The sequence below is a fragment of the Martes martes genome (assembly GCF_963455335.1).
Source record: "Martes martes genome assembly, chromosome: 1".
Taxonomy (NCBI): Eukaryota; Metazoa; Chordata; class Mammalia; order Carnivora; family Mustelidae; genus Martes; species Martes martes.
This window is the reverse complement of record NC_137888.1, coordinates 209,516,315-209,540,282: the sequence shown is the minus strand read 5'-3', so window position 1 is coordinate 209,540,282 and position 23,968 is coordinate 209,516,315. Positions and strand designations below refer to the sequence as shown.

Genomic DNA, 23,968 nt, shown 5'->3' with positions numbered 1-23,968 from the left:
GCTTTAACCCACTGAGCCACCCAGGTTCCCTCTAATTCCTTTTTTTAAGAAAGATTTTATTTATTTATTTGACAGAGAGAGAGATCACAAGTAGGCAGAGAGGCAGGTAGAGGGAGAGGAGGAAGCAGGCTCCCCGCGGAGCCGAGAGCCCCATGCAGGGCTCCATCCCAGGACTCTGAGACCATGACCCAAGCCTAAGGCAGAGGCTTAACCCACTGAGCCACCCAGGCGGCCGTGATTTTCTAATTCTTAGTTTCAGTTCTGGGATCTCATTTTGCTCATTATCTGTGTCTCTGAAAATTCTTCTTTTTTTCTACCTTCTTTCCCTTGCACATCTCTAAGTTTCTGGTCACTTTTATTATGTAGGTGCTAAGTGTATTTCTCTTTTTTGTTTACTCTCATAGTTTTTGGTTCTCATCCTTCGGTTCTCTCAGTATACCTGCTTATTGGATGCCAGAATGAAATATGGAGACTCTGGATGATGTTTTCCCTCCCAAGGATTTGTTTTTCTTCAGGCAATTAGCCATATAGATAGATCACCTTGGCCTTGTCAAGCATTTGACATATTTTGAGACTGCTTTTCAGACTTGACTTTTGCTGGGTTATTTCTTGGCTTCCTGTAAGGCAGTGGTTTTTAAGCGTTTTGGTCTCAGGTGACCTGTTCACATTCTTAAAAATGGAGGATCCCAAAGAGCTTGTGTTAGTGTTCTAGCTATTGCTACGCTGTCAGTATCTCTTGGTATTAAAAATTAAGTCCAAGATGGGGAGCCTGGGTGGCTCAGTCGGAGCGTCTGACTCTTGATCTCACCTCAGATCTTGATCTCAGGATGGTGAGTTCAAGCCCTGTGTTGGGCGCCATGCTGGATGTGGAGCCTACTTAAAAAAAAAATTAAGCCAAAGAAATTAAAAAATACATGTCTTAAAATGACAAGCCCATTACATGTTAACATAAATAGTATTTTTTTTAAAGATTTTATTTATTTATTTGACAGATCACAAGTAGACAGAGAGGCAGGCAGAGAGAGAGGAGGGAGCAGGCTCCCCGCTGAGCAGAGAGCCCGACGCAGGGCTCGATCCCAGAACGCTGGGATCACGACCTGAGCCGAAGGCAGCGGCTTTAACGCACTGAGCCACCCAGGCGCCCCCAATAGTATTTTTTTTTAAGATTTTATTTATTTATTTGACAGACAGAGATCACAAGTAGGCAGAGGGGCAGGCAGAGAGAGAGAGGAGGAAGTAGGCTCCCCGCTGAGCAGAGAGCCTGATGCGGGGCTCGATCCCAGGACTCTGAGATCATGACCTGAGCCGAAGGCAGAGGCTCTAACCCACTGAGCCACCCAGGTGCCCCCATAAATAGTATTTTTAAAAAAGATTTTATTTATTTGACAGAGGGAGAGAGAGAACAAGCAGGGGGAGTGGCAGGCAGAGGGAGAGGGAGAAGCAGGCTCCCCACAGAGTAGGGGGAGCCTGATGCGGGGCTCCATCCCAGGACCCTGGGATTATGACCTGAGCTGAAGACAGCTGCTTAACCAACTGAGCCACCTGGGTGTCCCTTTTAAGATTTTTATTTATTTGAGAGAGACAGAGAGAGCATGAGTGGGGAGGGGAGGGAGAATGAGGCCCCCCACTGAGCAGAGAGCCCGATGTGGGGCTCGATCCAGGAACTGAAGGATCATGACCTGGGCTGAAGGCCGATGCTTAACCAGCTGAGCCACCCAGGCGCCCCACAGTTGGCATTTTTAATTTGCAAATCTCTTTAATGTCCGGCTTAATAGGAGACAGTTGGATTCTACTTCTGTGTTCAGTCGGTGAATGAGCCAAAGAAAAAGGCAGAAAACATCTTAGTTACTATCACGAAAATAGTTTTGACCTTGCGAGTGCTCTGAAAGGGACCACATTTGGGGAACTGCTGCTTTCGGGCCCGGCGGTCAGTGGTCTCAGTGCAAGCCTGGTGGCTGCTTCATGGGGCTCCTCGTCCAGCACCGGGTGCGGCTGAACCTCCCCTTGGTCTTTCAGCGTCTTCCAAGTGGCTCCCGCGCGAGTTCTCCCCCTCTCAGCCCCAGGCCCGCGCGGCTCGGGAACTGGCCCACCCCGTGGGGTGGGATCGCGGGCAGGACGCCCACCTCCTGTTTCTGCGTTTCCCTTTTGTTCGTTTCTTGAGCCCTGGAATCCTAGCTGCCTTGGTGACCCTGAGCGCCCGTTTTGCTGTCCCCATCCCGGGAGGCCTCCCGAAGGTCCTGCCCCAAGGGGAAAGGCACAGGGGGAAAAGTGTGTCTCCAGGATCTTGGCTCCCAGGGCGGCGGCCGCCGCTGTTGCTCTTCGGACTCGCAAACTAGCCACCACCCACCCCCGCACCCCGGTATTTTATTTAGCTGCTGTAGTTGCTCACAGGAGTGTCCGTCTGCTCTAAAGCCTCCCCCTTGGCGGGTGTGGACGGCAGCGCAGTTCCCCCATTTGCTTATTAACTTAGTCCGTCTCGAGACCCTCCCCACCTGTTCACGAACAGCCTCCCCATCCTTGCTCAGTCTCTGACGGACGGGACGTTGGTGGCGTCATTAGGCAGTGTCCAGAGCGCGTCTAGTTGTGTGTGTGCGAGCTTGGACACGTCCACGCACACGTGTAGTTCAGACTCCCAGAAGGGGAGCTGCCAAGTCTCTAATGCACGTGAATGGTTATTTTGAGAGCTGTCGCCTCACTGTCCTCTGTGGTGGCGAGCCACGTCGTCCCTCACCCCCACCCCCAGCATGTCCGAGAATGGTTTTAGCCGAACGGCCTGAAAGCCGTGGCCAGACAGGGAGAGGGGCAGAGCTCTCCCCTTCCCAGCTAGCCTCCGTGCCTGAAGCCAAGTCACACTGTGGTCTCTCCCAGGACACATTTGACATCCGGATCCTGATGGCCAAGTCTGTCAAGTACACAGTGAACTTCTTAGAAGCCAAAGAAGGAGATTTGCACAGGTACCGGCACCCATGCCCCTCCTGCTAAGCCTGGCTCCTGCTAGGGTCCAGGGCCGGCACAGACTCCCTCAGGCCGCCTCTGCCCCGGGGCGGGCCGGCAGGGGCCCCGGACACTGCACCCAGCCACCCCTCTTCTCTCCTGGCCGTCCCTGTTTGGCTTCCCCAGCAATCACTGCACTTTGCCTTCCAGGATAGAAATCCCATTCAAATTCCACATGCTGCATTCCGGGCTAGTTCACGGTCTGGCTTTCTGGTTTGATGTCGCCTTCATCGGCTCCATGTGAGTGCGAAGAGCGCAGGGCGTGCTATGTGCGCCGCCCCGGCCCAGTCCCAGGGACTTCCCTACAGTTGTGATCCCCGGGGTGGGCTCGGGGCTCGGACAGGACAGGATTCCTCTAGGCTCCCTGTCCCCGCAAAAGCAGTGAGAGCTTCCCTCTGAGTCAGAGACTGTTGTTGGGGGGCATCTGTCTTGTTCTCAGTAACTGTCCTTCATGGGGCCTGGTCTCCGTCTCTTGGCACAGAGGTCAGGGTGAGTGGCCCATCCTAGCTGTGGGTGTGTGCGTGCGCATGGACGTGTGTGCATAGGTATGTGTCTGGGATGCCGGGCCAGCCAGCGTCTCAGCTCTAGGGCCCTAGGGGACCCAACAGAGACGCCTGCAGAGAGCTCGAGGCGCGCAGGGTGGGGGCTGCAGCCTGGTCCAGCGTGCGCCTGTCCTTGCTTGGCAGAATGACAGTATGGCTGTCCACGGCCCCGACGGAGCCCCTGACCCACTGGTACCAGGTCCGCTGCCTGTTCCAGTCACCACTGTTCGCCAAGGCCGGGGACACGCTCTCAGGGACATGCCTGCTTATTGCCAACAAAAGGTGGGAGCTGCCCCCCGGGGCTGGGGGAGGCAGGGGTCTGTCTCCCCAGCCAGCTCATGGCCGTCCTGCCCTGCTCTCTCTGCAGACAGAGCTACGACATCAGTATTGTGGCCCAGGTAGACCAGACGGGCTCCAAATCCAGTAACCTCCTGGATCTGAAAAACCCCTTCTTCAGGTAGGATGGGCCTGTAGCCTACACGGGGGGTGCCCGTCCTGCCCTGCGGCCTCTCAGCCCTGCGCGCTGGTCTGTCTGTGCTGCAGATACACAGGCACGACGCCCTCGCCCCCGCCCGGCTCCCACTACACGTCCCCGTCGGAGAACATGTGGAACACGGGCAGCACCTACAACCTCAGCAGCGGGATGGCCGTGGCTGGTGAGTGGCCCGTGGGGGTGGGGGGGGGCGCTGGGGGGGGGCACGGCCTCCCCGCCCCTGACCTCGCCCGCTCTGCACACAGGGATGCCGACGGCCTACGACCTGAGCAGCGTCATAGCCGGCGGCTCCAGCGTGGGCCACAACAACCTGATTCCTTTAGGTGAGTGTCCCCTGGGGCCTGGGGGCGGCGGGGTGGGCGGCCACAGTTCTCTAGGGCCTGGGCTCTCTGCGCCACAGTCGCCGTCACTCCCTTCTCTTCCTGGGGCTCCCGGCAGAGGCCCCGCCTTCCGTTCCTCTCCGCCTCGCTCTGCAGCCGCGGCGCCCACCCTCCCCACACCCTCGTGTCGAGCGCGTGGGCCGGGCCGGGGGCGGTGACGCCGTCTCCCTTCCTTCCTCCCTCCCTCTTGCTGCGCAGCCAACACGGGGATTGTCAATCACACCCACTCCCGGATGGGCTCCATAATGAGCACGGGGATTGTCCAAGGTAACGGTGGGCGGCGGGAGCGGCGTCCCGCGGGTGTGAGCGTGCGGACCCCCGGGCCGCCCGCCTGCCCTCTCGCCTGCTCTCTGTCTCTGTCTGACTCTGCCGCGGGTCTGGGCGGGCGAGGGGGCAGAGCCGGCCCCTCAGCGCCCGTGCCACCCCCGCCCCACAGGGTCCTCCGGCGCCCAGGGCAGCAGCGGCGGCGGCTCCAGCGCCCACTACGCGGTCAACAGCCAGTTCACCATGGGCGGCCCCGCCATCTCCATGGCCTCCCCCATGTCCATCCCGACCAACACCATGCACTACGGGAGCTAGGCCCCTCCGGCGTGGAACAGACTGACAGCACCAGGAAACCAAATGAACACCCTGCCCACCCCCTCCCCGCCTGGGCGGCTCTCACCCCTGCACCGGGGAAGCCCCAGCACCCGGCCCCAGCCCTCTGCTCTGGGAACTCGGACACTTTTCTACACGACGTCGCCGCCGCCGTCCCCTCTCCACCGCCCACCCACATCTTGGCCCTGAGCGTGTGTCGCTGCCATATTTTACACAAGATCATGTCGTGGGAGCCCTGTTTCCTCCTCCTGCCCTCCACCCTGACCTGGGTTTGACATCTTCTGTAACAGGCGTGTCCGGGGCTAACAGCTGCAGGCCCGGTGTGGGGGGGGGAGCGCGGGGAGCAGCTGCCACCCCACCCGGTCCCCTGGCGCCTGCCCCCCTTGCCTGTGTCCAGTGGGAAGGCGGTCCGGACTGGGCGGGGCCTCCCCTTCAACTACCAGGCCTTGGTCACAATGGGCGTGACATGCTGCTTTTTTTAATTTTATTTTTTTACGAGAAGAACCAGTGTCAATCCACAGACCCTCTGAGAAACCAGGCCGGCCGGGCCGAGCCAGCAGCCCCTCTCCCCCCACTCAGAGGCTCAGTGGTGAGGGGCAGCCCTGCCGAGTCTTCGGGACAGGGGTGGGGCCAGGCCTCTGGAGACCCGAGGCCCCCCCTCCCACCAAAGGGTTCACCTCACACTTGAATGTACAACCCACCCCGGCTGTCGGGAAGGCCCTCCGTCCTCGGCCCCTGCCTCTTGCTGCTGTCCTGTCCCTGAGCCCCTGCAGGTCCCCTCCCCCACCCCTGCCAAGAGTTAGAACAGGTGGCCCCATGGGCCCCGGTCCTGGAGGGAAGGGTCACTGTCAGCCGCTTGGGGCCGACATGAGAAACCTCAAGAATCGATCGTGGAAGGCGTCCTTTTCCCTCGTAGCTCACATTAGGCCTATGTGTTTCCCTCGATATTTGTAGACGCTCCAGTCCCTATTACTATGATGGCATTCTGGTCCCTCCCCAGCCTGGGAAGGGGCCTTGCAGGGACCTCCGCCCCCCCCCCCCAACAAAACAAATAAACAAGGAAATGTATGTTTCAGCACAGGCAGTTTTCTTCTACTTCTGCTCCCTCGTTGCTGACCCCCCCGAACACGGCCGTGGTGGAGCTCAGGCTCGGCCCTGGGACCCGCTCCCTGGGCACCCAGGAAGGGCAGGCACAGTCGAGGCCGGGGTGGCCCTGTCTGCTCTCCCACGCACCCCATCAGGGAAAGCAGAAGACTTGGCGGGGAGCCCGGGGGCACCAGCCCCCCGGGAAGCTCTCTGCTTAGCTGCCCTTTTCCCACCTTTCTACAAATTCTCGGAATCACCTTTGCATAGAAAATAAAAGTGTTTGCTTTGTAAGAAAAGTCTGGAAAGCAGTAGAGTGATCTTGAGGTGTCAGGGGAGACTCCGGTCATCGTCTGAGGGGCAGGGCGGGCAGCAGTGTCCCCTCATGCTGGGCCTGAAAGAGAGACGCCTGGGAGCGGAGCTGTGACTCCCGGCTTCGAGGAGGAAGGGTGGGGGAAGCCCCCAGGGGCCGCGGGAAACCGGCCTCACCTGCGGGCTGCGCAGTCCCTAGGTGGTGTGGGCTTTAGCGGTGGGCGGCGGCGGGAGGTCTGGGGACAGAGATGCAGCCTGTGTTGGGGAGGCCGGGTGCGCCAGAGGCAGCGGCTGGAAGAAGTAAAACTGTGCCGAAGCCCTTGGGGTCAGTGTTGGGGGGCGGTCGGTGACGCACACACCCCCCCCCCAGCCCAAGGCCCAGCCCTGATCGCCTGTACCTTACAGCCCACGGCCAGGAGGGCGTGGAGCAGCACGACAGTCGAGAGCAGCACCGCAGCCACCAACTTGGTGTCCTCTCGGACGACAGGCCAGAGGGTGAACACCAGGCTAGCGGCTGACAGGGCCAGGGCCAGCCCCCCGAAGAGCCACTGCAGCCATGGGACAGGGATGAGCCACAGGACCTGGGGGTGACATGGGCAGCTGGCTGCCAGGCCTTCCACACGGCACCTGTCGCAACCCCCCCCCCACCGCCCCGGCCTGGGGCTGCACTTACCACGGTGGGGATGAAGACAAAGAGGGAGTAGCCGTAGACGCACACGGTTTCCAGGAAGGTGTAAGGGCCCATGCGCTCGCGGACCCCCTTCCGCCACCGCAGGAAGGCCCACAGCGCCAGCGGCACCAGCCAAACGTAGCAGTAGATGGTGACGCCAGCCACAGTCACTGGGGGGCAGGGGCGAGGCAGGCCGTCACCCTCGGGGCTCTCCCAGCTCGGGCAGGGCTGGGGCCCCGCCCACGTCACTTACCCTTGTGGAACTGGGGGCTGTAGTGGATAGAGGGGTCTCTCCTCTGGGCCAGCACCAGGGTCAGGTTGCCAGTGACGGCCAAGACGAAAGCCAGTGTGGCACAGATCCAGAAGGGGCCTGCGGGCCGGGTGTGGTGAGGAACCCAGGGCTCCCAGGACAGGTGACTTGTCCCATCTCAACTGTGCCGGGACCCAAGCCTCTTTCTAACGTCCGAGCTACCTCCACCCTGACCTGACCCCCGCCCCCATCACCAATGATGACGACCTGGGGTGGCTGAAGCCAGTGCTGGCTCTCAGTCCCTCAGCTTTCCCGACCTTGCGATAGCTTTTGCTGTAGCTGATCTCCCTCTTCTGGAAACACTCCCCATGTGCTTTCTAGGACTTCATGCTCCTGGCTTCTGGCACATCACTCCCCTGGCAATTCCTCAACATCTGTAAGTCCCTGACCCCTTTAATAATGGGGACCTTCAGGGCACCATCCTCACCCCTCCTCTCCATCTGTGTTCACCCCCTGCACGATCCTGCCCAGCCTCAGGCCCTTATGTCACATCCAGCCTAATGTCTCCCCAATATCTCAAGTCCGGTCTGTGGCCTGAACCACAGGCTTATAGTCAACATTTTCCATGGGCACGTCTAGGCCTCCCCAGTTCCAGCCTCCCACCCCTGTGCTCTCCCCTCCAACCTGCCCAGCCTTTCCAGTCAGTAAGTGACAGGTCCATCCTTCCGGTAGTCCCGATGAAAACCCCAGAGCCACCCTCGCCTCTCTCTCCTCCCACCCCACCTCTGGCATGTCAGGACATCCTGTCGGCTCCAACTTTGAGATCTAGTCCACAGTCTAACCACTGCTCTCCACCTGGGCTGGGTCCCACCATCCCACACGTGGAAAATGGCAGTCACTGCTCCCGCCCCGCGCCCCCCGCCCCCATGGCCAGAGGAAGCCTCGGAGCCCTTAACTGAGATTCCTTCTCACGGAGACCTGTACGGCAAGCGCAGTCTCCTCCTGTCACCTCTGTGACCTCACGCAGCTCACTACTCCAAGGACAATACTGCCCCACCACTGGACTGTGTCCCCTTCTGGAATGTTCTTCCCCTAAATCTCCTCAGCACCATCCCTTAACACCAACAAGGCCTCATCCTTCTCTCATCCTTCTCACAGGGGTCTTCCCTGTCCAACCCATGCGAAACAGCAACTCACACGCTCTAAACGGTTTGCTCTTCTTCTGAGCCCTGCTGCCCTTGGCGGCCTTGTATATAACCGTCTCCCCAGACAGAACGTGTGTCCCCCGCTCTCTGGGAGTGCCCCCTGCTTTCTTCTCAGCTGGAATCCACGGGCCAGCACCCGGTCCACGTGTGCTGAGTGAGATCTCGAGCTAAATGCACACCACCACTCACCATACAGGTCTGGCCGATTCCGCAGATGGTGCCGCACAAAGTTGTGGCCAGGCCGCGGCAGCAGCGAGCCTCGGATTCGGTCCAGGACCTGGAGACAAGGTGGGGCTCAGAATGGAAGCCTTGCACGGGGCCCCTTAGCCCCCACAGAGGAGAGGGCCAAGCTCCTGCCCTGCCCTCAGAGGCTCCCTCCTTGCTGATCTCCCCTCTCCCCTGCCTGCAAGGACTCAGACGTTCCCGCTGGATTCTTGGTGGGCTGGAGCCCTCCCCCGGCCAGTCTCAATATCCCCGTGTGCTGCCAACTGAAGGAATCTTCTGGGCCAGTCATCTTTCCCTTTTCTTCCCCTTCCTTTGGCTTGGCTGCCCTGTCATGCTGTGACGTGTCTGGACTGTGACGTAGGGGACAGTCAAGTCCTTGTCTCCTGCCTACATCTCTCTCCACTATGTCCCCTGTTCTGTGCCCCAAGTTTATTACTTCCCTTCCTGGCCTGGGGCCTCTGACCCACCGTCCTTGCACCATGTCTGCTAATTCCACTCATTCCTCTCCTGCTCTAAACCCGTCGATGGCTTTCCAGCACCCTCGGGATAAAACCCAAACCCCTTAACCCAGCATACGAGGCCTCTGTGCTCTGGCTTCCGCCTACCTGTCCCCCACTTCACACTCTCCAACCAGACCAAGTGACAGCGGGCTCCTGTGACACTTGACGCTTTCTCTCACCTCCGGTCCTCTGTATCTGCTGTTCCCTGTGCCTGTAACACGTGCTTTCCTTCAGTCTGCCCAGCTGAGGCTTCCTCCTCCTTTCCGTCTCAGCACACTCCTCACCTCTTCCAGGAGGCCCTTCTCTAACCTGCCTGAGCACATGCATCTGTGTTCCCACAAGCCCCGGTCACACCATAATCAGTTAATCCAGCCAGCCTGGGTGGGAACTCGTTGTTCTCCCACCTGGGCATCCCCAGCATTCCGGTGTCCAGGAAGGGCTCAGTGATGGTGGCTGGAGCCCCATGTGACTGCAAGCCCCATCCCACCAGCTCCCCGGGCCTCACCTGGGATGTGTCCACATCAAAGAAACTCTGATAGTAGCCAAACGTCCAGAATCCGGGCTGCTGCTTCTCCTCCTGCAGGAGCTGAATGGCATGGGCTTTCAGTAACGGCCCTTGCTGCCTGGGCAGGGGCTGGGGGCAAGGTGGGAGGCAGGCAGGGCCCCGCCAGGGCTCACCGCAGTCCTGTCACTCTCCTCCACTTCCTCCTCAGCTCCATAACTGCCACCCGAGTCCACAGCCACGGCCACATGCCCCTGTGGGGTCAGCTGATTGCTTCCACTGGTGGTGGCCGCATCTGGGGTCTCGGCCAGCAGATCAGAAGCTTCCTCGAACTCTATTGAGAAGGAATACGGGACACAGGCGTGTTTTGGGAGTCAAGACAATTTGGTTTGGTCCATGGCTCATCTGGGGGCCAAGACTCCAACTGGGGCCACCGAAGGGCCCAGCTTCCTAAATTCTGAGCATCTGGAAGGCGTGTTCCCCTATTCCCAGCCAGGGCCTGCGATTAAGGCTGGTTCTGGGATGGGGTCAGCTCTGGGACAGAGGCTCTGCCCGGACTGGGGTTCGAGTCCGGGATGAGCATCTTGCCTGGGTCGGGGTTAGGGCTCACGGCTGACGGGGATTCAGGCTGGCGGTCAGCTGGAACCTGGGTGGGAGGTTCCGGCCGGGTCGCCGCCACACTCACCGTGGAAGGCCAGCTCGTCGGCCGCTGCCATGGTCGCTCAGGGGCGTCACCGCATCCCGCTCTGAGGACAGAGGCCAATGACACCCGCCCCCAACCCTACTCGGTGCCCCCCGGGGCCTCTCCCTCAGCCCCGAGCCCAGCCTGGCCGCTAAGGCACCGAGTCGGGGGGTGAAACTCGCCGTCCCCGCCCCACAGGTGCACCCCGCCCTCCTCACCTTACGCTGCCTCAGTCGGCGTGGCCCTGGCTCTCTGCGCCTGCGCGGCCCGCCTCCACGACACAGCCGACCCCGCTCAACCCCGACAGCAACATCCGGCACCGGTCCCTTTTCTATCCTCTTCCGATGGGAAACCACTTCCGGCATTGCTCACGGTTGCGCAGGAGACTCCCGGGCCTTTTTCTTCGCATACCCGGTGTTTCTCTTCGGAAAACGGACGCCAAGCCGGAAGAGAATGGCAACGGCCGCTCTGAAGAGATTTTGGTCCCGAAACCGAGAAGAGTCTGGTGGTCCAGCTGCCGCGAAGCCAGGCGTGTGGACGCGGTTGGGTGAGTAGCGGCGGGAGGCGGCGGGGGGGTGGCCGCAGCGGCCTGCTCTCACCTGTTTGTTCTGCTTCTCTCCCCTCAGGCTCCTGGGCCCGCGTGCTGCTCCGGGACTACGCCGAGGCCTGCCGGGACGCGGCGGCGGCGGCGCGGGCTCGGCCCTGGCGGGCGGCCGTGTATACTGGGCTGCTGGGCGGCGCGGCGGCCTGCTGTGCGCTGGCGCCGAGCGAGGCGGCCTTCGAGGAGGCGCTGCTGGATGCGTCGGGGACCCTTCTGCTGCTGGCTCCGGCCATGCGCAACCGCGCCTCCGAGGACTACGTGCAGCGGCTGCTGTGGCTGCGGGGTCGCGGCCGCCTCCGCCACGTGAACCTGGGCCTCTGCGCGCTGGTGTACGAGGCGCCCGTCGACGCCGAGGCCAGCCTCTACCAGGCCCGCTGCCGCTACCTGCAGCCTCGCTGGACCGACTTCCCGGACCGAATCCTGGACTTGGGCTTCGTGGGCCGCTGGTGGGTGCTGGCCGCCCGGATGCGCGACTGCGACATCAACGACGAGGAGTTCCAGCACCTGCCGGCTCATCTGCGCGTCGTCGGGCCGCATCAGCTGCATTCGGAGACCAACGAGCGGCTCTTTGACGAGAAGTACAAGCCTGTCGTGCTCACCGACGATCAGGTGGACCAGGCGCTGTGGGAGGAGCAGGTCTTGCAGAAGGAGAAGAAAGACAAACTCGCCCTGAGTCAGGCCGACTCCCTGGTGCGGTCGGAGGTCCCCAGATGAGACCCAGGCTTGGGTGCAGACCGGGCCCAAGCCGTGGCGGACCGCCTGCTGCGGATGGTGCAGTGGGTGCGAGCGAGCATCAGATGCAGAGTGACTTAAATAAATTATATGCAGAGTGTTTTTTCCTTGGGTTTTCACAGCCTTTTTGGCCACTCTTGTCTCGTTCCTGTTAGCTGAAGCTAATTCAGAGTCAGCTTCGTTTAGGTCTCCGTCTGGGTTGGTTGGTCTAGGAGTTGGGGGAGAGCAAGGCGACAAGACCATGTGATGTTTATCATTGCCGGGTTAGTCTAATGTGAGTCTAATACATACATGAGCCTTCCTCATTGAGCCTCACAGTTTCTCGACCAAGGTTAATCACATCTGTCGGGTGACTCCCAAGGCGTCCTAAGACCACTCTAATTTTCATTTAAATTTGGAGTTGAAAAGTTTATCCTCATTTTCATGAGTAGTAGTTTTAATCATTCTGAAATAAAGCTAGGAAACAGTTTCAGGGGGGCGCCTGGGTGGCTCAGTCCAGCATCAGCCTTCGGCTCTGGTCATGATCTCAGGGTCTGGGAATCAAGCCCTGCGTGGAATTCTGCTCAGTAGGGAGTCTGCTTCTCTCTCTCACTCCCTCTCTGCGCGCTCTCTCTGCTCTCCCTTTCTCGCTCAAGTAAATCTTTAAAAAAACAGTTTCAGGGGCGCCTGGGTGGCTCATTGGGTTAAGGCCTCTGCCTTCGGCTTGGGTCATGATTCCAGGGTCTTGGGATCGAGTCCTGTGTCAGGCTCTCTGCTCAACAGGGAGCCTGCTTCCCTTCCTGTTTCTCTCTCTGCCTGCCTCTCTGCCTGCCTGTGATTTCTGTCTGTCAAATTAAAAAAAATAAAAAATAAACACAGTTTCAGAGGAAAGAGGAAAAACAGCACAAAGGCGTTGTTTGTACCTTTCACCCAGCTTACCCCAAATGGTAATGTTTTATGACAAACCGTACCAAACCAGGGGACTGTCAGTGGTACAGATTTTACAGGGAATCTTTTTGTAAAAACATCCTTTTCCCCCACATACGACAGTGATGTTGAAGTGATTTGGGAGGGAAAAACATTTTCTGATCTGGAATTATCTATAGAATCACAGATTCTGTTTATATTTCAATAACCCTGGAAACCCAGAATCCTGTGGGTTGGAATAGGCTAGTGTACAAAGCTGGTACTTAGGTTGTGATAACTCTACTTTAAAAACAGATAGAGGAATGAGGGTACCTCTGTTTCCTAGGTGGCCTGTGGCTAGTTAATAAAACCGGGACATGAAAGGTTGCCTGGCTGGCTCAGTTGGAAGAGCACGTGACTCTTGATCTTGGGGTCACGAGTTCAAGCCCCATGTTGGGCATAGAGATTACAAAAAAAAACCCCAAACACCAAAAAATCAAAGCAACCCCATGAAACAATCATCTTTGTTGTGGTGTTTGAGTTCATGTGTTTTGCTGTTCAGTTTTGGTATTTAGATCTTCCATTCATATTATGGGTATGCAGGACACGGTGGTTTTTTTTTTTTTAATTTATTTATTCTTAGATTTTTATTTATTTGACAGAGATCACTAGTAGGCAGAGAGGCAGGCGGGGTGGGGGGGTGATGCAGGGTCCCTGCCGAGCAGAGAGCCCGACTCGGGGCTCGATCCCAGGACCCTGCGATCATGACCCAAGCCGAAGGCAGAGGCTTTAACCCACTGAGCCACCCAGGCGCCCCCGGTGGTTTTTATACCCTTATTTTTGGGACAGGAGCATCTTGCAAGTCAAACTCTTCATTGTACAGTGGAAAAAGTGATGTTCAAAAAGTTGATTTTTCCAAAGCTGTGGCAAAGCCATGATTCAAGCTGTAACTGCCAACCCTGTGGCCTTACTCCTCAAACTCAGGGTATATTTGATCCTAACAGCATCCTGCCAGACATTATTAACGGCTGCTATCATTAGCCGTAAGTAAAACTTGAATACAGTGAGCGAATATGAAAAAGAAATTAATGAAAACAAATACGGCAGATACTAAATTATAATCTTACAGTGTTACCTACCAAAGGCCTAAATCCTGATGTCTCTGTCCAACAGAGATACTAACCAACCTCAGGGAAAGGTTTAAGACACACTGGCATCAAGTGAGATCTGTTCTTCACTGTGATCAGAAATACTGAAAGCGAGGGGCACCTGGGTGGCTCAGTGGGTTAAGCCTCTGCCTTCGGCTCAGGTCATGATCTCAGGGTCCTGGGATCGAGCCCCGCATCGGGCTCTCTGCTCAGCAGGGAGCCTGCTTCCTCCTCTCTGCCTGCATCTCTGCCTACTTGTGATCTCTCTCTCTGTCAAATTAAAAAAAAAAAAAATCTAAAAAAAAAAAAAATACTGAAAGCGGCATGGCCTCACCCCTTGAGCTGGTTATCAAATGCCACTTCTGACATTCAGCCAGGGTAGGTCCCAGGCAGACCCCCTGTAGGTGTGAAGCTGAAAGGAGCAGTTGGCAACCAAGTAGACAACTCAGTGTTCCCAGGAATTTAGGGGCTTAGTGTAGGCTTAAAGTCTGTGTGTCTTTGTCTTTGGTTGGAAGGTCAGCCTTTCCCAGAGGAGTCCTCCATATTTTTGCCCCCTCCCCCTCCAGTACCTTTTGCCTCCTGAGTTGTAAAGCCCGTGGACTGGAACTGTTAGATCAGACAAGGGGACTGGGTGTTGGGGTATACACAGGCTCCCGAAGGGTGGGTCCAGGTGTCTGTTCACTGCTGAGCTCCCAACACCCTATAGTGCTCAGTCCAGTGCGGTCCCCAGCAAATGCTGAAAGAGTTAAAGGAGATGATGCATGTGCCCACTGTGGGTAGGAGCTCGTGTGATCCTGCTGGGGAGAGGGAAGCATTGCAGGACTGGCTCCCAGCCCAGAAGAGATTCCCCCCCCACCACCCCAACTCTACCAGTACCAGAAACAGCAAAGCGGATGAACTGTCTCTTTCCATAAGGAGTGTAGGGTCTGGGGAAGAAGTGGGACTTAAAAGTATGGTTTGAATCCCAGCTTTCACACGAGCGTTGTGATTGACCTGGGCCAGAACAGGTAGATAAGAAAAAAGAAAGCCAAACAAATTGCAAAGGAGGATTAGTAAAGTTGAAGGATACAAAATACACAAAAATGTTGCATTACACAAACTAATAAATTGAGAAAGCAATCTCATGTGCAATTGCATCAAAAACACCACTTAGGAATAATTTTAACCAAGGAGCTGAAAGACCGGTACGCTGAAAACTACAAGACACTGATGAAAAAAAAATTGAAGACACATAAATGCAAAGATATTTAGTGCTCATGGATGGGAAGAATATTGTTAAAATGTCCATACTACCCTCAAACCATCTACAACTCTACCAAAATTCCAATGGGACTTCACAGAAATAGAAAAAAAAGTCTTAACATTTGTAGGGAACCACAGAAGCCCTTTTATAGTCAGGGCAATCTCAAGAAAGAACAAAGCTGAGGCGTCACGCTTCCTGAGAAAGTATATTACAAGGTGCAGTATTCAAAACAGTATGGTATCAGCACCTAACAGACACACAGCTCAATGAAACAGAGTAGAGAGCCCAGAAATAAACCCATGCACAAACGGTCAATTAATTACAACAAAGGAGCCAAGAACATACAATGGGTAGAGGACAGTCTCTTCAATACATGGTGTTGGGGGCGCCTGGGTGGCTCAATTGGTTAAGCAACTGCTATGGGCTCAGGTCATGATCCTGGAGTCCCGGGATCGAGTCCTGCATTGGGCTCCCAGCTCCACGGGGAGCCTGCTTCTCCCTCTGGCCTTCTCCCCTCTCATGCTCTCTCTCACTGTCTCTCTCAAATAAATATATAAATCACTTTAAATAATAAACAAATAAATAAAGTGTTGGGAAAACTGGACAGACACATTCAAAAGAATGCAAAAGGGAAAAAAATGCAACTGGGCCACTATCCTACACCATACACAAGAAATAGCTCAAAATGGGTTAAAGAATATAAGACCTGAAACCATAAACCTCCTAGAGGAAAACAAGCAGTAAGCTCCTTCACATCGGTCTTGGTGATGAGTTTTTGGATTTGGCACCAAGGACCACAGGCAACAAAAGCAAAAATAAATAAGTAGGATGGCAGTAAATTAAAAAGCTTCTTCACAGCAAAGGAAACCATCAACAAAATGCCAAGGCAACCTGCCAAATGGGAGAAAATACTTCTAAATCAAAAATCTGATAAGCAGGTAATATCCAAAATATATGAAGAACTTATACAATTCAATTGCAAAACTCAAGCTGATTTAACAAAGGGGGGGAGGACCTGAATATACATTTTTCCAAATAAGACATACAGATGGCCAACAGGTACATGAAAAGATACTCAAATCACTCACCATTAGGGAAACGCAAATAAAACCACAACGAGGTATCACCTCATGCCGTGAGAATGGCTAGAATCAAAAAGACCAGAAACAACAAGTGTTGGCCAAGACATGGAGAACAGGGAACTCTCACGCACTGTTGGGATTGAGAATTAGTGCAGCCTCTGTGGAAAAAAGTATGGACGGTCCTCAAAAAATTAAAGATAGAACTAATATATGATCCAGGAATACCTGGGTGGCCTAGTCAGTTAAGCCTCTGACTCTTGATTTTGGCTCAGATCATGGTCTCAGGGTCCTGGGATGGGAGCCCTGTGATGCTGGGGCCCCGCTCAGCAGTGAGTCTGCTTGTCTCCTGCTCCCTCTGTGGCCCCCTGCTCAAGCTCTCTTTCTTTCTCTCTGAAATAAATAAATTAAAAAAAAAAAAAAAAAAGGCACCTGGGTGGCTCAGTTGGTTGGGCGACTGCCTTTGGCTCAGGTCATGGTCCCGGAGTCCAGGTTTAAGGGCCTATTTAGCCAGAGGGATTCCATCTTGGGTTAAACAATGATTTTGTTGTTTATGCAGTAAAACTTAAACTGATCCTGCCCCCGCTCAGGGACTTACTTAAAAGCAAGCCCGGGAAACCAGTCCCAGGTAACAAAGCCCAAATACAAGGGTGGGTAAGGACAGGTGGAGGTATCCAATCAGTGGCGGCGCATACTGCCTCCCTAGCTACCAAGGAGTGTGGGCCCCGCCTTTTGGGTGCCAATTCTGACCAAGGTGATAGGCTAGTTCAAATATCTACTAGGGTAAATCATAATTCAATTGATCACTTATGTGTGACCTAGCATGACTGTGCAGCTCTCTCCGTGTGTTACAATCTCATTGGCCACTGTGCGTGGCCAGGCCCAACGACATGGCCTTTGCCTTTAAAAGCTAGTCTGTAAGGCAGAGAGAGGTCGCCCTCTCTGTAAGAGGCGCGGCCCTGGCCGATTGGTTTGCTTCTTTTTTTTTTTTTTTTTAAGATTTTATTTATTTATTTGACAGAGAGAGGGAAATCACAAGTAGGCAGAGAGGCAGGCAGAGTGAGAGGGGGAAGCAGGCTCCCCGCCGAGCAGATAGCCCCATGTGGGGCTCGATCCCAGGACCCTGAGACCATGACCTGAGCTGAAGGCAGAGGCTTAACCCACTGAGCCATCCAGGGGCCCCGATTGGTTTGCTTCTTGATGCTTGGCACGAAATAAAGCTTTGCTTGACCTTCGCTTTGTATCAGTCTCGCTCCTTTAATCACTGACCCATTAGTCTGGGACCTTTCACAGGGATCGAGTCCTGCATTGGGCTCCCAGCCCCATGGGGAGTCTGCTTTTCCCTCTAAACTTCTCCCCTCTCATGCTCTCTCTCACTCTCTCTCTCTCAAATAAATACATAAAATCTTAAAAAAAAAAAAAAAAGAACTGTATGATCTAGCAATCCTGCTCCTGGATATTTATCTGAACAAAAACACTAACTCAAAAAGATATGTGCACTGCAGCATTAGTTACAATAGCCAAGATGCGGAAACACCAGTGGATGAATGGATAAAGAAAATGTAGTATATATATACACGATAAATTTTATTACGGAGCCATAAATAAGAAGGAAATCTTGCCATTTGTGACAACGTGGATGGTCCTTGAGGGCATTATGCTCGGTGAAGTAAGTGAAACAAAGACAAATGCTAAATGATCTCATTTTTATGTGGAATCTAAAAAAAGCCAGAACAACAAAGAAAAAAAACAAAACAGGAGCTCACGGATACAGAGAAGAGATTGGTGATTGCCAGAGGATGGAGGGCGGGCAGGAAAATGGGTGAAGAGTCAAAGGTTCAAACACCGAGTCATAAAATGAGTACGTCATAGGGATGTAATAATTAGCATGGTGACTACAGTTAATAATATTGTATATTTTTTTAAAAAGTAGGGCTTGGGGGGGCGCCTGGGTGGCTCAGTGGGTTAAAGCCTCTGCATTCGGCTCAGGTCATGATCTCAGGGTCCTGGGATCGAGCCCCACATCGGGCTCTCTGCTCAGCAGGAAGCCTGCTTCCCCCTCTCTCTGTGCCTGCCTCTCTGCCTACTTGGGATCTCTGTCTGTCAAATAAATAAAATATTAAAAAAAAAAAAAAAAAAAAAAAAAAAAAGTAGGGCTTGGGGGCACCTGGATGGCTCAGTTGGTTGAGCATCTGCCTTTGGCTCAGGTTATGATCTCCGGGTCCTGGGATGAACTCCGTGTTGGGCTCCCTGCCAAGTGGGGAGGCCGCTTCTGCTTCCCCTTCTCCCTCTGTGATCACTCTTGCTCTGTCTCAAATAAATAAATAAAATCTTAAAGAAAAAGTAGGGTTTGAATCTCACCTTTCACACTTACTTGTGACCGACCAAGGACAGGTGGAGTGACTTTAGACCTCAAGTTCCTTATCTGTACATGGGAACGATTCTCCCCAGGGCTGTTAGAGAAATCAAAAACCACGAGAAAGCACTTGGTACCGAGCATGCACGTGCATTCCATGGCGTGTCGCACGGGTAAGAGCCTGGCTCTGAAGCCATGCCCCAGCCTTTCGAGTTAGCCCAGGGGCTGCGGCTCCCCAGCCTTGCCCGGAGCCCTGCCCGCAGGGATAGGGCTGGTCCGGGGCCGCCCATGGGGAATGCTCAGTAAACGGAGGACCTACAGTGCCTGGAACTTGTCTCTCAGAGCCCAAAGACACTTGAAGACAATACGAACATTTTCCAGCTCTCCCTTTTTCTTAAAATGTACTCTTAATGAGTTTTAATTACTCCAGCTTTCCCAGCTGACCTCCGAGGAGGCTGTTGTAATCAGAGCGACCAGCAGAGGGCACCAGAGATTTGGCTCGGAGGCGGGCTCCCCGGAGGTACCCCGGGGGAATGGCTGGTCACCACTTGCTTTTGTTCTGAGAAGCAGTGGGCGAGGTAGTGCGGTCAGCACACATCCCTTCTTTACAGCACACACTGCTCTTTAGAGATGGTGGGTAGATCATGGCCAAAGTCGGGGCTGCAGGGAGGGACCACATCCATCCCTCATACCTGCACCTACCTTGTTAGCAGGAGGCCTGGTCCTCTCCCCTGAGACTTCATGGAGGGTGAGGGATGGGCAGGGCCCCCTGGATTGCCTTGGGAGCCTGTCCAGTTCCCTAGTTTTCTGGGAATTGTACTGAGGCCTCCAATGCCACAGGACCTGGTATGGCAAGCGGCAATCGAGGTGCCTACAGCTGGCTTAGCTTTAAGGAGGAACTCTGTGTCCAGGTCCAGCAAGTGCAGGGTCTGCCCCAGAGAGGGAGGTGCCTCCTTAAATTCTGTGCTCCGGGGGCCTCCCCACTTCAGTCCAGGCCCCTGCAGCAAGCACAGCTGCAATCACTTGAGTGTGATTGGTGGACGTTTCCAGACATGCCCCACCCATCGGGGTTTTAGAGTGATGCTCAGAGCCGGCAGGTGGGAAGGCACGAACAAGCACCTGACTTCTGAAAAACTCTCAGCCAGTCACCCTTCTTCCAAATTTGGTCACATGAGAGGTACCTGTTTGGGACACAACTGAGAGGAGAGGCAGCACCGAAAGGACATTAAGGTTTGGAAACAGCTAACAAAGCCGTAACACTCTTTTGCCTGAAAAATTCCGAACATGGAAGTATGTTTGAACTTCCACACATACTCATCGCCCAACTCAACAGTTAAGTATTTGTCACTTCTTTTTTAAGATTTTATTTATTTACTTTAGATAGCACGAGCAAGGGAGCAGGGGGAGCAGCAGGCAGAGGGAGAAGCGGGATCCCCCGCTGAGCAGGGAGCTCCATGTGGGGCTTGATCCCAGGACCCCGGGATCATGACCTGAGCCAGAGGAAGATGCTTAAGCGACTGAGCCACCCAGGCAGCCCAAGGCTTTGCCACATTTGTGTTAGGTGTTCCTTCTTCATTTATTCTTGGCTGGAGTATTTTATTTTATTTTGGCTATAGAGTATTTTAAAGCAAATCCCAGACATCACATTAACTCACCCCGTCATCACATTTGCATTTTTCACAGTGGCAACGTGACTGTCACGCAGAACAAAACCCATAGTAATTCTCTGGAATCATCCGAAGCCAGTCCGCGATCACATTTCTCAGTCTCAACAGGTCTCCTTAAATTTGGATCTGCTTCAATCTAGAACCAAACACAGTCCGCACATTGTATGTGGTTGTTTAAACACCCTTTTCATTTAGAGAGGTCTCCCGGCCCCCGTACCTTGGACCTGTTGCAGAAATGGGTTTAGCTGTCTTGAGCTGGTTCCCACATCGGGATCTGTCAGCTGGTTGTGTCCTTCAACCATTCCTTTGCCCCTGTGGTTCTCGAAAATCAGCTCTCAACTCAGGGTGCATGTTGGGTCCACCTAGGCCGAGGAAGTCACTGTCCTGGGCTGGGTCCCAGGCAACCACAGTTTGTAAATCTCCCCAGGTGATGCCAGGTGCCCCCCATCTAAGGCTTTTTGCTCCATGCCGGAATCAATGATGTCACTAGGGGCCTCCAAATGCAGCCCGATACTTTTGTCTGTCACCTTATTCGGAGCTCAGGAGACACCGGCATCCCACGTAAGTGGACACTTAACTATCTGAGCCACCCAGGTGCCCCTCTGGATATGCCATATACACGGACTTGTACACACTATGACTTTTTGGTGTCCGACCTTTTACTAGCCTAGTGTTTTCGGGGTTCATCCATGTTGTAGCAAGGATCAGGATTTCCTTCTTTTTACGGATGAATAATATTCTGTGTATGGATCTACCACATTTGGTTTCCTCCCTCATCCAAAGACTGCACATCTGGGTTGTTTCCACTGCTGGGCTCTTAGGAACAGAGCTGCTCTGAACATTTTAGTACGAGAATTTCTTTGTTATCCTCTCTCCCAAACTTTGTTTGAGCTCTCCTCTTCCCCCAAGGCAATATGCCTGCTGTATTAAATTAAAAAATACAGAGGGGTGCCTGGGTGGCTCAGTGGGTTAAAGCCTCTGCCTTCGGCTCGGGTCATGATCCCAGGGTCCTGGGATCGAGGCCCGCATTGGGGTCTCTGCTCAGCAGGGAGCCTGCTTCCTCCCTTCTCTCTCTCTGCCTGTCTCTCTGCCTACTTGTGATCTGTGTCTGTCAAATAAATAAATAAAATCTTTAAAAACAAAACAAACCCAAATAAATTTAAAAATACAGAAATTAGTAAAAGAAATTAAGTCCCATTGTCCCAGGCCCCTGAGTTTATGTATTCTCCTCGACTTTTATCGGAGGCCCCTGGGGGGGCACCTGGGTGGCTCCGTGGGTTAAGCCTCTGCCTTCAGCTCAGGTCATGACCTCAGGGTCCTGGGATCAAGCCCTGCACAGGGCTCTCTGCTCAGCGGGGAGCCTGCTTCCCCCTCCCTCTGCCTGCCTCTCTGCCTACTTATGATCTCTCTCTGTGTCAAATAAATAAATAAATAAATAAGCTTAAAAAAATGTATTCTTGATTTTTAACAACATCAAAGGCAGGAAGTTAAAGTTCAATGGAACAAGAAAAGTCTAGTCAAGTAGGCTGTTTGGTGGAAACCCCAACGGTGGGACATCACTGGATAGGATACAGTAAGAAATGTTAATTCCTTAATCGGACTTCTTTCAAAAAGCTGGTTCAGTGATTGATCTTAAGCATTTGAGTGGCTGCTGACAGAAAGGCCCTTGAGAGCCCGAGTTCCCAGCTTCTGGGTAGACCCCGATGACACAGCGGAGACCGGAAGCCGTGGTCTCGGCAGGAAGGGGATCCCAACAGAAATGCCATGTCACCGTCATCAGACTGGCCGAGGTTAGTGTGACAACAGCGGCCACCACGGAGACACAACCGAGAGCTGTCCCTGACCACGGAGTGGGAGGGTGGCTCCCGGGACCCGGGCGTCCTCACTGCAGCTGCCACGAGCGCACGGGCAGCTCTCCCAGAGAAGCTGTGTACCCCAGGGGGACACCCAGACCGTCCGAGGCAAATGATTAAACGTCCATCAGTCAGATATAGGTCAAGTGTGGACCGTCCTGCGCTGCTGGGGTTCGGTCTAAGTTCGGTCCAGCGGCCCCGACAAAGCACCACAGACCGGGTAGCGGATCAAACAGACGTTTGTTTCTCACGATTCTGGAAGCCGAGGTCTGGGATCTGAGCGCTGTCTGCGGTCTCTTATACAAGCGCTCAGCCCATTCATGAGGGATCCAGGCTGGGGACAGGAGCGTCCCGCAAAGATCCCACCTCCTGATACTGTCACCTCGGGGGTGAGGTCGCACATATGGATTCGGGCTGTGGGGCACACAGCAGGGACCCCACAGGAGAGAGGGTGAATGACCCACATTCACGCGCCTCTATTCGTCCCCCTGAACAGCACAGGGGACACCAGCAAGGCAAGGGGGGGGGGTTGGCTACTTCTGGCCTAATGCCTTCTCTCAAAAGAAAACGATGTACAGATGTGCAGACAGCATCAAGTAAACAAAAATTCAAAGGAAAAACACCCAAACACGCGGACAAGAGTGGTTTAGTTGGTTATCAACAGCCGAGAGAGGAGGTAACAGCCCGAGAGTCAGGAACTCTGCACAGGGTTCCCGCCTTGAGGTGGCTGCACGTGAGCACTTGGAGAATATTTGTAAAGAACCAGCCCTTTTATTTTCTTTTTTAAAAAGATCTGTTGATTTATCAATTGGAGAGAGCGAGCGAGCATGCAAGTGGGGAGCCTGACTCAGGGCTCGATCCTACAACCCATGAGATCAGGACCTGAGCCCAAGCCATTAGCTGGACGCTTCACCGACTGAGCCACCCAGGCGCCCCTGTTTTGTATCTCTGAAATTCTGCGTAGCAAGATAGAGAGCATCAAAGCGAACGGGGAGAGGGTCAGGGAACAAGTAGCTGGGTGGCCTTACATTTTCAGGGGGCGAGGTCAGCCACTGCCTCCTCCGCACTGCCCAGGTTCAGGGATGCTGGGGAGTCAGTTTGGAGCTCAAGACGAGTGTGAAACTACATTTACTCCTGTTAACTAACAAAAATTCAAACGAATAAATTTTTAAAGGTCTAATTGGCTTTATTGATTCATGAAGTGGGCAGCTTCCCATCTAGCAAGTGGGGGAGAGATGCCAAGGGCTTACAGAGAAGGAACGGTTTTTAAAGGGGGAGAGGGGCACCTGGGTGGCTCAGTGGGTTAAGCCTCTGCCTTCAGCTCAGGTCATGGTCTCAGGGTCCTGGGACCGAGCCCCGAATCAGGCTCTCTGCTCAGCAGGGAGCCTGCTTCCCCTCTCTCTCTGCCTGCCGCTCTGCCTACTTGTGATCTCTGTCAAGTAAATAAATAAAATCTTAAAAAAAAAAAATTAGGTTTAAAGGGGGGAAAAAGCAGGCACCTGGGTGGTTCAGTCAGTGAAGTGTCTGACTCTTCGTTTGGGGTCAGGTCATGATCTCAGGCTCCTGGGATTGAGCCCTGGGCTGGGCTCCCTGCTCAGCGGGGCATCTGCTTGAACAGTCTCTCCCTCCACCCCTCCCCCACTTGCACACACACTCTGGATGCGTGCTCTCTCTCTCTCTCAAATAAATAAATACATCTTAAAAAAATAAATGTTATTTTTTAAAAAACAGAGGGAGTGGGGAAAAAAAAGTAAAATATCAACGAATGCATTGTTTTAGGCAAGGTCACCCCCCCTTTTTAAAAAAAAGATGTTATTTATTTATTTATTTGACAAACAGAGATCACAAGTAGGCAGAGAGGCAGGCGGGGGAGGGGGGGAAGCAGGCTCCCTGCTGAGCATAGAGCCCCATGCAGGGGTCACTGAGACTATGACCTGAGCAGAAGGCAGAGGCTTTAATCCACTGAGCC

At 54.2% G+C, this 23,968-nt stretch overlaps 3 protein-coding genes across 9 annotated transcripts in view; 2 read left to right on the top strand and 1 right to left on the bottom strand.

Annotated features, from left to right (window-relative positions):
* The window catches only part of CARM1 (coactivator associated arginine methyltransferase 1), a gene marked incomplete at its 5' end in the record, with an annotated part of 42,313 nt that extends 35,932 nt beyond the window's left edge, over window positions 1-6,381 (top strand). The window contains 8 exons of one of the 2 annotated variants that reach the window (XM_080808363.1): window positions 2,869-2,954; window positions 3,145-3,234; window positions 3,681-3,818; window positions 3,904-3,993; window positions 4,080-4,192; window positions 4,275-4,352; window positions 4,608-4,676; window positions 4,846-6,381. In XM_080808363.1, the coding sequence (XP_080664489.1) occupies window positions 2,869-2,954; window positions 3,145-3,234; window positions 3,681-3,818; window positions 3,904-3,993; window positions 4,080-4,192; window positions 4,275-4,352; window positions 4,608-4,676; window positions 4,846-4,988 (807 nt within the window). In that variant the 3' untranslated portion in view covers window positions 4,989-6,381. The remainder of the gene's footprint in view (window positions 1-2,868; window positions 2,955-3,144; window positions 3,235-3,680; window positions 3,819-3,903; window positions 3,994-4,079; window positions 4,193-4,274; window positions 4,353-4,607; window positions 4,677-4,845) is intronic. The other variant, XM_080808364.1, reaches the window with a different exon arrangement.
* Window positions 5,464-10,729, bottom strand: YIPF2 (Yip1 domain family member 2). 6 transcript variants are annotated; one of them, XM_080808385.1, is made up of 10 exons: window positions 10,654-10,729; window positions 10,439-10,499; window positions 9,930-10,087; window positions 9,757-9,837; window positions 8,716-8,803; window positions 7,325-7,441; window positions 7,075-7,241; window positions 6,800-6,982; window positions 6,579-6,707; window positions 5,464-6,498 (listed from the first exon to the last, which is right to left on the bottom strand). In XM_080808385.1, the coding sequence occupies exons 2-9, from the start codon at window positions 10,467-10,469 to the stop codon at window positions 6,597-6,599; spliced, it is 936 nt and encodes a 311-aa protein (XP_080664511.1). In that variant the 5' UTR covers window positions 10,470-10,499; window positions 10,654-10,729; the 3' UTR covers window positions 5,464-6,498; window positions 6,579-6,596. The 6 variants fall into 6 exon arrangements, with proteins under 6 accessions (XP_080664511.1, XP_080664512.1, XP_080664513.1 ...); XM_080808386.1 differs by having other exon boundaries at window positions 5,469-6,483; XM_080808387.1 differs by having other exon boundaries at window positions 5,470-6,498; window positions 6,579-6,692.
* A 116-nt stretch (window positions 10,730-10,845) lies between these two features.
* TIMM29 (translocase of inner mitochondrial membrane 29) lies at window positions 10,846-11,875 on the top strand. The gene is made up of 2 exons (XM_080816271.1): window positions 10,846-10,982; window positions 11,062-11,875. Exons 1-2 carry the CDS (start codon window positions 10,889-10,891, stop codon window positions 11,748-11,750), a joined length of 783 nt encoding a protein of 260 aa, XP_080672397.1. The 5' UTR covers window positions 10,846-10,888; the 3' UTR covers window positions 11,751-11,875.
* Window positions 11,876-23,968: the final 12,093 nt, after the last annotated feature.